The following is a 12,299-nucleotide window of genomic DNA, read 5'->3' as shown; positions in this document are numbered from 1 at the left end:
AAAAATGGGATAGAGGGAGAGGAGAGAGAAGGGAAAAGAGGGCATTACCAGCAGAGGTCGGGTAGTGCAGTCCATGTCCATGAGGCAGGGGCTGCTCATGCTGCCTGACTGTGCACAGCTCTGTGGTGACCGGACACAAGGTGAGGGGCACTCGGGCAGAAAGGCCAGGACGGGGTGGCAGTGAGGATCACGGTGGTTGGGGGGCTCAGAGGCAGGCAGGGCTGGACGCAGGTGGCTCAGGCAGGGACACAGAGGTGGAGCAGGCTGGGTGTTGGTCAGGGACACAGGGAGCAGGGCAGATGTGAGAGCGAACAAGAGCCAGTGAGGGCAGGAGAGCCAAAAGGCAGGCTGAGCCCAGGGCAAAAGTGTAAGACTCAATAAGGCCCAACTTAAAAGCAAGTTTTGACAAGCAAGTCTCAAAAAGCAAATCTCAGAAAAGCCTCTCGAATCACCAAACCTCAAAAGCAAAAGCACAGCCCCAAGCCAAAAGTCCACACTAAAAAAACAAGTTCAAAAATTCCCCAGTCAAAAGGCAAAGGACAGAATAGCCCCTCAGAGCTTCTGGTGCGGTTACTTTTCATGCCACTCGCTCCTCCCCAAGTCCACCTGCTGACAGGACACCACTGGCTCAGTCCAGCATTCATTCCGCTGCAGTCCAGTGGTAGAGAAGAGACCTTTTGCCATCTGACTGCATAGTGTCTCTGCAGTACAGTGTCTGCGGTGTTCCCCTGCTGGCTGCCTGTCCCATATTAGAAATGAAATGGCGCCATGCGAAGTCTCCCCAGAGACAAGGCTTTCCTCCATCTTCTTCCAGCTACCTCCTGAACATGGCATATGGGCAACCTCTCCTCCACATGCCTCTGACAACCACTGTTGAGGCATAGCAAAACTGAACTGGCTTCTCACACTTAGGCAGAAGCTTTGCTTTTATTTTTTTCCCTTTTCTTTCATAATTACTGTGCTAGAACAATTCAGGATCATTTGCACATTTTGTACTGTTGTACCCATGCTGATATTCTCATGGGATATGATCATCTTGTAAAAAGTAAACTCAAAATATATTTAATTTTGATTGAATTTCCTTTCAAATAGGTAGATTAATGGAAGACTTTTTTATTCTTTTACTCTTTCTTTTCATGTTCCCTTCTACCCTTGCCTAAATTATTCTCAGGAGCTTCTTCCGCTTCTTTTCACCTGTTCAAGGAAGTGCCTACTGCTATTCACATACAGTGAGAAAACAAGAAATTACACAAAGCAAAAATAAGGTTTCCAAAGGTTCCAAAGAACAGTGTTATTGCATTGATGCTACATTTTGACACAGAAGTATTTAATTTTCATTTAAAATTTTCTGATATTTGCAGGTAATTGTAAATAAATAGGTAATTAAATAGCTGTGGCAATACACGTAATTAATTTTTCTATCTTAATTTTGTGACCCCATTGTCTACATTTATACTCTGCTCACTGACTGAATTTGGTTGCAGTGCTTTCCTGTTTCATTAAGTATTAAAAGAATAGTGCTGCATAAAATATTGAAATGTTGGCTGACATTAATTTTTTAAATGTAAGTGGAGCAAGAGAGATATTACCAGAAGTAATTTCTAGATTTTTTCTTCTCTAAATACCAAAAAAATACAATGCCTGGAAACTAATTGGAAATGCATAGTCACTTTACAAAGTGACATGAATAGGCTATATGACTTGTACTTAAAGACAATTATTTTTCGATAATTTAATGGCAGTATTAAATTTTTTAATTCCTTTGTTATAGGTCAAGTCATGCAATTTCAGTAACCAAGACCATAACCAGATGGTATTTCAATTATTTTTTGCACAATACGTAGTCCAGATATTACTAAGTCAGTCCTGTCTTCTGTAATATCTCACCTATGAGGGTTTTCCTTTCCTTACACTTTAACTATCTGTTAGCTCTTAGTTTTTTGGACATGTGGATCTGCCTCATGGTGTATTCGTTTGGAGTTGAAACAGTTCCTTTTGGGTTAGAACTACAGCTTGTCTGCACTTGGACGTTATTTAAGTTACCTGGTTTTGGGGGTTGTTTTTTTTTCCCCTTTTTCCCTCTGTGGTATTTTCCCTGTTGTCACACTAAGATACCTGTTGATTAGGTCCTAGTGACAAGGGGAAAGGGGAGGGGAGGGAAGAGGGAAACCCCTCGATATCCAAACATCCAGAAGAGCAGACAGAAGGCTCTGGCTCGGCCCATTTACCCTGTGGAGTTCAGACGAGAAGGACGATCGCAGCCTCAGCCCCATCCCTGCCATCCCAGCACCGGGAGCCATCCTCACTGCTGTGGGACCCTGCCCTGCTGCCTTCTGGCTGTAACCTGCCACCATCCAGCACTCTGCTGAGCACCAGGACTAACACCGTGAGCGGAGGGCTCTCTCCATCTCTCTCTCCCCCTGGGACAGCGCTGCCATCACCCCCAGCCCTCCTGCAGCTCTGTGGGACCTGCCTGCCCCCAGCACCAGGAACTGCAGCTCAGGGAAAAGGTGCCTGCAGCCAGAAAGGGACTGGGACTGAGTTACTGTTCTGTTTGTGGCTAATTTCATAGCTGTTGTTGTTCTTGTTTGTTTGTCTTGTTAGATATATTAGTAAAGAACTGTTATTCCTACCCCCTTATCTTCACCTTAGTGCTCCCTTAATTCCAAAATTATAATAATTTGTAGGGAGGAGGGATCACACTCTTCACTTTGAAGGGAGTTCGAAGGGAGGCTTCTGGCTTTCTTAGTAAATACCTGTCTTTCAAACCAGGACACCTGTGGTTGGTGTTGGAGCTTTTTTTTTTTTTTTTTTTTTTTTTTAACCCTTCTTGTACTTGGAAATATTCGTGCAAGAAATAAAGGGGATTATACATGTCCCTTGGGGTCGGTACTGGGGCCTATACTGTTTAACCATGCCGGAGACAGAGGCATGAAGAGCACCTTCAACAATCTCTTTGATGACACCAGACTGTGTGGGGCAGGGACATGCCAGAGGCAAAGGGATGCCAGCCCTTCAGGAAGGGTGGGGTCTGCAATGGGGTCTCACCAGAGCAGAACAGAGCAGAGGGACAGAATCCCCTCCCTTGCCCTGCTGGCCACGCTGCTTTTGGTGCAGCCCAGGACTCAGTTGGCACTGTGGGCTGTGAGTGCACACTGCTGGCTCATGTGGAGTTTTCCATCAACCATCCCCAAGTCTTGTCCCACAGGGCTGCTCTCAGTCACTTTTCTGCCCAACCTGTGTGGGTGTGACTGGGATTGCTGTGACCTGGGTGTGGGATCCTGCACTTGTATATTGTTGAACTTGATGTTCACTCAGTCCCACTTTTCAAGCCTGTCCAAGGTCTCTGTGGCTGGCATCCCTTCCATCTGGCATGTCCCTGCCCCACACAGCTGGGAGTCATCAGGGAGCCTGCTGAGTGTACTCTTGATGCCAACCATCCCTGTCACCAACAAAGGTGTTGCACAGTATCAGTCCCAGTATCAATCCCAGCACTGACCCACAAGTCTCCATGTGGACAAGGAGCTCTTTACCACAACTCTTTCCATGCCATCTAGGCAGTTTATCCACCAGGTGGTGGTCGATCCATCAAACTCACCTCTCTCCAATTCAGAAACAAGATATAATGTGAAACAGTATCCAGAGCATTGCATAAGCATGGGTAGACTGTGTCAATTGCTCTGCCCTTGTCCACCAGTGCTGTAGCTCCATCACAGAAGGCAAGACTTCCTGTCTGTAAAGCCATGCTAGCTCCTTCCAATCACCTCTTTGTTTTCCACGTACGTTAGCATGATTTCCAGGAGAATCAGCTTCATAAGCTTGCTTGGCCGAGAGATGAGACTACTCTGCAGATCCCTAGATCCTATGCTTCTTATTTTTTCAAAAATGGGGTTTATGTTTCCCTTTTTCCAGTCATCAAAGTCTTTAATGTCATGCCCTCATGGACCATGGGTTTTCTGACAGGTATTTACTTTTTCAGGCTGTCCATTTGTGACAGTTGCATGACAGTTATTCCCCCCAGTATTTTAGAAAGAGAGTGCTCTTAAGCTGTCACTTTAAATTAAAGCCAAGGTTTTGAACAAGATAACTTATTTATATTCTTGATTTAAATTTCAGTAGCATGCTGAGACTAAATTTACTCAGCCTGTCTTCTCTGGCGCAAAGGTGATTTTACTTAACTGCATGAGATTTCTGTAAGTACAGAAAACTGTTTTGGCTTATAGGTAAAAGGTGCTTGTGCAAACTGGATGCTGAGTGAAAGATCTTCCCATGCCTGTCACCTATGTTCTGTCTGAGGTTGCTTCTGCAGTAGCTTCCAGAGAATGCTCTTACTGCCTTAAGCACCTTAAAAGCAATTTTTTTCTTAGCTTCTAGAAGGATGAGCAAGACAGCAGGATGTGGTTGTACTCTTAGATTTTTTTTTTTGTGCCCTTTGAGTTAGTTTAAAGAAATAGTCAATTATTTTTCTGAAAGGTGTTTATTAAAGAAGTAGAATATATGACCAATAACTAGTGCCTGTGTTAAGCAGGAGGACAGATGGTACTTTCTTCCTTAATTCTTGAAAATTTAAGCAAATGAATTCCCAAGCTGACATTCAGATTTTCAAAAGACACTATCAACATAAAGAGGAAGTGATCTTAAGTCTTTTGTAGAAACTGCAGAAAAATATATTATGCCTCTGCCTGTTTTGAGATGCCTGTAGTGTTATTGCAGAAAACAGAACAAGCAAGGATTGTTTAATGTGTCCTGTGAGACAGATATGCTAACTTTTTTTGAGTTCTTGGTGATGCATTATTTTCCAAGTATAATTTTGCATAATGTTGATTTCTGTTTGGAGAGTAAAGCTGGTAAGAATACAGCTGGTAAGAGTAATGATGAGGAAATCAGCATAGAAAAGGTAGAAAGATATTAAGAGGATAACTAAGGAGAGCACTTAGAGCTTTCTGCTAGACTTCTGGTTTTATTATTTAAAATAAAAGCAGAAATCTGTTTCTTGTCTTTACTGACTTAAATTTTTAAAATTTCAAGCAGCAGGTCTTTGATCCCATCAATGGAACACTTTTCCTTCCATCAATTTTGAACTGATGAACAAGATGAGCTGGGTCTTCAGTTGCCTGAAGCATATCCAAGGAAGACTCAGGAAGAAAAACTCTGCCCCAAGAAACACTGAAGGGTTACAGTTCTTACTGTGATTCAAATCCTTTGTAAATGCTCAAAGGCTGTAGCATTTGGTAAGGGAATGGTGCTTTGGCAGATAAGCCAACAGTTTGTGAGAGTTGCTGAAATTCAGGCTTTTGGAAACAGGAGTCTTGAGTTACAGACAGAAATGAAACTTTATGTGTTGCTTCATACTTCTGATGGCTTGGAAACGAAGTCCCCAAACTCCTTTGCACTTAGAGAGAATGGATGCACTAATTTCAGTGTCTTAGCTGAATTGCAGTGAGAAATTGCATTCAGTTTATCTAAATTCCTCTCTAGTTTGGGTTGGTTGAGATAGTGTCCATCTTCTTTCTGAAGTTATTTTGGTGTGCAGTATTAAACTGTCTGCTGTTTTTTCAACTATTCATTTCTATATTTTGTTAGAAACTGATATTATTCCAAAGTGTGGATTGATTTGCAAATTACTTTGAAGTAAAAACAAATGGTTGTATTGTGGTATTCATCATTTTATGGAGAAATGCTTCTAAGATATCATAATTGTTGTTTTGAAATGTACTTAAACAGAGTATTTGTGTTTACTCGTTCAGAGATTTTGAAGTCTGGTGTAAGAGGTAGACAGTGTGATTTTGTTTAAATTAACTGTACAAGAACATTCCTGTAAATCTGAACTAAACTTGTTCAGGTGGATTTGAGATACGCAGGTGACAGATTAAGAATCCACATAGGTAATGCAGAAACTTGGATTAGACTGTTGCAACACACTATCTGAAGTTGTTAACTGCGCAAAAGGCAATTCAAGTTTAGACATCTTGGTGCAAAATGAAAGAGGTCATCTTCCTACCCAGTCAAGTCTTGAGGACAAGTAAATATTTCATATATCTAGGCATTTTTTTTTTTCCAGGAAGATATCTTCCTGTGTCTGAACTTTATTAGTTACACTAATTTGTTTGGGTTTCTGTATTGTTTCTGCTTGGTTTTACCATTCAGTTTATGCTCTGAGTGGGTAGAGTATTATGTGTTTTATTGGTTCCGTAAATGTACCTTAGTTTCAGATGGGAACTTTGGTGAGTCTGTCCAATTTGCAGTAGACAAAGACTACCCTGACTGTATTTCAAGTGACTAGGCATCATACATTTAGATTCTGTGCTGCTTTAAAGAGTAGGGTAAAATTCATGCAGAAAGAAGCTTAAGAGACAAACTGTAGCTGGTAGTTGTCTTGATAAGGTATTGTTCCTCTGATCTCTACCACTCTCTATGGTATTTTTATCTTATCCCAGGGAATATGTAATTTTTCAGAAAAATGGACGACGACACTTGTTTCCATCCTTTCTCTTTATTTTCATGAGAAAAGAAACTTAGTTGCTGCTACTGTGGCTATTAGTACTAGAAAGTTGCCCTTTTATGCATTGTCAGTTGTTTGAGAGCTGCAGTTACACACATTTTGGCTCCATGGTTGTGTGGAAGAGTGCAAGCCCCTTTTCTTTATAGAAATTGTCTTGCAGTCATGGATAAATTTTCTTTCTCTGGAATGTTGATTATCTCAAATGCTTTTCAACATCAGGCCCAAGGAATGAAGCATAGAAACCAGCAGACAGAACTATTCCCAACTCCTAGGTAAAAAAAACCTTAAGGCACTGTCCAAAGAAGGGGAAGCCAGTGGGCCTGCAGGTACTCCACCAGGTGGTTTGAGCCTGAAAACTGGACATGGAGCTATGGAGAGATGCTCCATGAAGAATGTAGCTGTCAGCTCTTGAGAAAAAGTGTTAATATATGTCTGCTTTGCTGCTCAGGGACACGTGTTGGAGAAGTGATGGACCATGTTTATCCTGTTTTCTGCTACCTATTTAGGAGTTTCTAAGTGGAGACCATAAGCTTCTTCCATGATAGATTTCTGTATACTTCAAATAACTAGACTTCCTACTCTTTTGTGATGAAGATCTCTACACGTCCACAGAGAGAAGGCATAAAATCAAAGAAAACCTTGAGGAGTAACAAATGAAAATACTATCTTCTTTTTCTTTTCATTACATACACTGATTCTAAATTTTTTCTCCTAATTAATTTTATTCTCTTCTGGCTTTTATATACCAAATTGAAGAAGGTAATTGAGAAAGGCTTTGTTTTTCTCTATTTTACCATATTTGAGTAAATTGAGGTTTTATAGCTAACTTGCTTGTCCTTTCCAGAATGCCTTTTGCTCTTTTCTTGTTGCCTTTTTTATTATTATTATTTTTAATTTCCATTAAATTGGGATAGATAAGGCAGTGGAATTTCATTTTACTCATTTATGGTTCTTCAGCACTCTGGAGTTTTCCTTTTATAAATGAGATACCATTAACTTTAAAGAATGGTTAATTGCATGTAAGAGAGATGAAGGAAAATGAAATATTTCAAATAAAAGGAAAAATGAGGAAAGTGAAGGAGGAAAATATTGAATAAAGTGAGGAATAGTGAAAGACTTCTAGCAGGCAAAATGGGAACAGTAGGCCATGGGGACCACTTGTTTTTTCAAGAAGAAAAATAAAAATCAATTGATGGAATGAGTTTAAAAATAAGAAAATTAGCTTCCTCTTTTATAAGGATTTATCTGGGTTTTTTGTACTGCACTACAATGTTTTTTGAAAAAGACCTGAGAATTTCTGGTTTAAGAATACTGACAATGTCGCTAAAACATTATTTGTTTTGAAAATTACATTTTAGATATATGTCACCATGGAAATATTAGGAATAAAGTAAAAATATCAGAATTTTCACACAGAGTTAAGTAGTGTAAAATCTGCGTTGTTTCAACCACTGTTTAAAAACCTGGTAAAAGCTTTTGGAGCTGTTGGTTGAATTAAATTTACTTTTCCTAAAAAGCCTTTAATTTGTAAGATAGCGTAAAGTGTTTATCACTTGAGGCAGAGCCAGTAAATTATTTTCAGACATGATTTTGTTAAGCAGATAGTTCTAGTCAGTGACCTAAGACATTGTATGAATAAATACAGTTTCTAGAAGTCTTACATTTAGAACTTTGACAAATAATATTTTGCCAAGGTAAAAAGTGTTAATGACTGTATGGCCATTGTACCTTGCATGGGATTGTGTGTGCATTTAGAATGTTCAATTTTAAAAGCATAAGTGAATAATTCTATTTTTGTTATAGCATATCTGTGACAACTGAAATCAGTTGCTAAAATTTCAGTCTTTCTCTATCAAAAAAAATTGTATTTCCTTTGCATGTTCATACAGTAACAAATGTGCAGTTTTTGTTTGTGATGGTGACTCACGTGTATTACACTGAACAGTAGCAGGTCATTGGTTATTGGGAGACAAACATCAAGAAGGGAAGAAGACAGTTAAATACAGATGGAAAGGGGATGTGTTTTGCATGGGGTAGAAAATAGGTATCTTGTTTGCTATCCTGACCTGTTCATTTTACTAGTTTGCTATTTTTCAGGTGCAGTTAAAACCCAGTATTTCAAGTCAATATGTAATTCGTACACAACCAACAAACACCTGTCTGTCTACTCTTGAATGTGCAGCTATTGCTCTTTCTATCTTGGAAAAAAATAAGAGTATACAAGAGGTATGTAAATTTAAATACCTGAGTTTTTCCTTCATGTATCATAGAGGGGCAGTCAAGGTACTTAGCTATTAATGTAAAACTTGACAGTTAAAATCTTAATGACATTTGTAATAGTTTTGTTGCATAGCAAACTATAACAAGAATGCAGCAATGGATACCATTTTTCATTTATTAACTTTAGGGTGTTGGGATTACATTGACTCTTTCGTGTTGTGCTCCAAAAGTGAACACAACAAAGTGATCTTTAACTACTAAAATACCTAATTCATTTTGTAGCAGGAGATAAGGTATGTTACTGCATGAAGTAAATTGTTTTCTCCTAAAGCTAGACAGCAGATATGGTCTGAATACCCCCTCATAGCTATCTTGAAGATTAAATGCTTTTTAAAGTCAGCTCCTCTGATCTCTTGCACTCCTTAGCTATGGAATGTAACCCACAGGGTTATGTCTGCCTACCAGCCAGCTCACAACTCTTATATGTCACTGGAGGAATTCAGGGCTTAATAGTTCTTGAGTTTAAGTTCATCCCAGGTCACAGATTACTAATTGCACATTAGCCTTTCCTTGTAAATTGTGATCCCACTAGTCCATTATGGAGGAGGTAATTAAGAAAATGTTCTTCTTAATCTTTTGTTGCTGACATTAATAATATCAATTTAATAAGCCCTCTGAAAAACACCTACAAGTACTTTTACACCACAGAGCCAAGTCTGCAATTCCAACTGCATACAACAGAATGTAGTAGTGAATGATCTGTGAAAAGAGATTTAAAACTCATCCATTTTCATCCATGTACCCACTACATTCTAGTCATCACCCTGGGGTGCTCATACTGCTCTCCATCAGCTAATTAATATTTTTGTACTCAGTGTTTGCCTACTTAACAAGGTGTCCAGGTCAAAAATTGCTCCTGCAGCTGGCATAATATATAGTATGCCACCTCTGTGTCTACTTCTGTGATACTAGACTCAATATTACAGGACTTGGATTTAAACCCATACTTGGACAAAATGTGTGGACAAGAAAGTATGGCTCAGAAATTGGAACTCCAAGTAAAGACAGTTTTCAACAAACTAGTGTATTTATGTGGGGTTTTATATTTACCTTTGTCTTCGTTGCACTAGGAAGACTCACTTGTCCTTCACTAGGACTTCTGTCTTACAGTGCATGTTTAGTTAATCTCTATAATTATCAGTCCTGTATTCTGATTCACGCCTATCACTGGGAATTGGCCCAGCCTACTTTTCAAAGACAAAATTGCTGTTTTCTCTAAGCATTGCAGTAGCCAAGAGCTACATCCATGCATTTTTTGTACCGTCTCTGAACTGAGTGCTATTGCCAACATATAATATGGTGAACTGAAATTGAGAGCCATGGATATTAAAAATGTGCACTTGGTTTGATACCCAGTATGTCAATTGATTTTCCTGTGTGCTCTTAAGAGTCATATTTTTCTCAGTAGAATCTCAGCTTCTGCTGGCTGGAGTTACATATGTGATTACTTTACACATCTGCATATGGGACCCCCGTGACTCAGTCAGGCAATCAGAAAATGAAGAGTCTACAATTAGGAACCACTTGAGGTAAATTTGGTTTGTGTAGCTTCACTAATCCTACACAGTACCTCTGGGCAGAAGCATGGATGTAGTTGAGTCTCCAGGATAGCAGTCCAGCTGCCTTGATCTTGAGTCCCCCCTCTGTTTCTAAAACCCTGCCTCAAGGGGTTTTTGTGCAAGCACAAACAGCTTAGTTATTGTGACTTATTTTATTGCAGCTTGTTGACCGAGCTACAGTAATTGATTGTAGTCCATTGCTAAGGTCAAGTCAAAGCCATAACTTATGGTAATGTGGCTGGGGCTGAAGTCAGGATTGAGTGGTTCCAAGGAAGGAGTGAGGGATGGCACCACGTAGGTGGTGTATGACTGCTCTGTGGTTCTTTTCAGTACATCTTCTATTCAGCTGTGCCCTTTGTGTCTCCAAAGGTTGTATTTTAACAACTTTTGTAATCCAAATTGCATTTTATTAGCATTTTTAAGTAATCATTGAATAAAAAAAACTGTAATAATTGATGTCTCTAAAATACCTTACTAAAAGCTTGGGGTTTTTTTGTCCACATTTTTGCAGACTATACTCCATCCTCTTCAAGCTTTATGCTCTTTCCAACTTCAGCATGGTGCCCAGATCCATCACAGCAAGGAACATCTTCTCAAAAATGGCTTATATGACAAGCCCATGCCAAAGAATAAACGCAAACTCAGAAGAATGGAGCTTCTGGTGAATAATGTTAAAATATAAGAAAACTGTACTGACTGTACAGTGGGATTTATTTGCACCTAGCAAATGAATATTAATCTGGATTTGATCCAGATAGCTGACTATACTGTAATAAAACAACTTTTAGGCCCTTCTTAGGCTAGGTTTATCTACCAATGTGACAAACAGTAATGGACAAGCTTTTAAATTCATGCAGTAAGCCGGGTGCCTTTGTTCAGATGATGAAGGAGCATTCTAATTTCCTGTTGAGAAGAGGAAGAAAACTGAACATAATTTAGACTTATGTTATCACTTGGGTGTCAGATATGATCCTCAGTACGACTGGATGAATTTATTTTGGAGAGGCTTTTATCAGTACAAAGAGACAAGAAATATGAATATGGATGTGATAGAATAGTAAGGCTTCAGCAGTTAGTATTATGTTGAATTTCTACTGAGCTTTTTAGCTTCAGTATCTAATTACCGTAGGCTTTCAAACCATAATTCCTTATATTCTTTAGTTCAGATGAGCATAAGGCATGTTATTTGGACTGTTCTTTCTAACTTTGAGATTTTTGTTTCTTGTATTATTAGAACTCATTTTTGTAAATTTACATATATTTTACAGTGAAGTTTGGTTTAGTTTCTCTCAGACTTATTTTTTTAATTAAGTCTGCATGTTTTTATGAGAAACTGAACAATCCTGACTTGCAAAAAGAAAAGTAGAAAAAGTGATTTTTGGAATTATAACTCAGATGCTTTGCTTTTACTTGAGCAATAACTAGTCTTCCGCAGATGGGAAGATCTCATGGATATAAATACATCATACCCATACTCTGACATACAATGATGATGCTACTAAAGGAATTAAACAAGCCCAATGTAAACTGCTCTGTAAGAAGTATGATTCAATGACAAATGATTATGTCTGGTTAAAACCAACTAACATTATTATAGATCCTCTAGACTTCATGTGTTTAGTTTTTCACTTCTAAAAGCAATATAACTGTACTTATTTCTAATGGGAATTGCTAGAAGCAGAAGAATTGGGTATTTTTACAGGCTTTCTGAAATAAAATTTTATGATCTGGGGGAAAATATAAAGTGAAGTAAAGGTTCCGATAATCCTTTCTTCTACATAAATGCCTCCTGCATTTAAGAGATTAAAATGCTTAATGTTTGTCTTTGCTGTCACTTCCACTCTAGGTAACAACATGAAGCTAACTGGGTACTAATAAGTCTTGGAAAAAGATATTTTGTCTTTAATTTATGATCTGTCAGACAAGAAACTATGGAAGCAGGGTGGGGACGGGGTGGG

At 38.9% G+C, this 12,299-nt stretch overlaps 1 protein-coding gene across 1 annotated transcript in view; it reads left to right on the top strand.

Moving 5' to 3' along the window:
* Window positions 1-11,023, top strand: part of DTWD2 (DTW domain containing 2) — a 69,183-nt gene extending 58,160 nt beyond the window's left edge. Inside the window, exons 5-6 of the mRNA XM_062513691.1 lie at window positions 8,600-8,728; window positions 10,853-11,023. Of these exons, the coding sequence (XP_062369675.1) occupies window positions 8,600-8,728; window positions 10,853-11,023 (300 nt within the window). The remainder of the gene's footprint in view (window positions 1-8,599; window positions 8,729-10,852) is intronic.
* Window positions 11,024-12,299: the final 1,276 nt, after the last annotated feature.

Source organism: Cinclus cinclus, chromosome Z (assembly GCF_963662255.1).
Source record: "Cinclus cinclus chromosome Z, bCinCin1.1, whole genome shotgun sequence".
Classification (NCBI taxonomy): Eukaryota; Metazoa; Chordata; class Aves; order Passeriformes; family Cinclidae; genus Cinclus; species Cinclus cinclus.
Note: the sequence above shows the minus strand (reverse complement) of the source record. Positions and strands in the feature narration are given on the sequence as shown.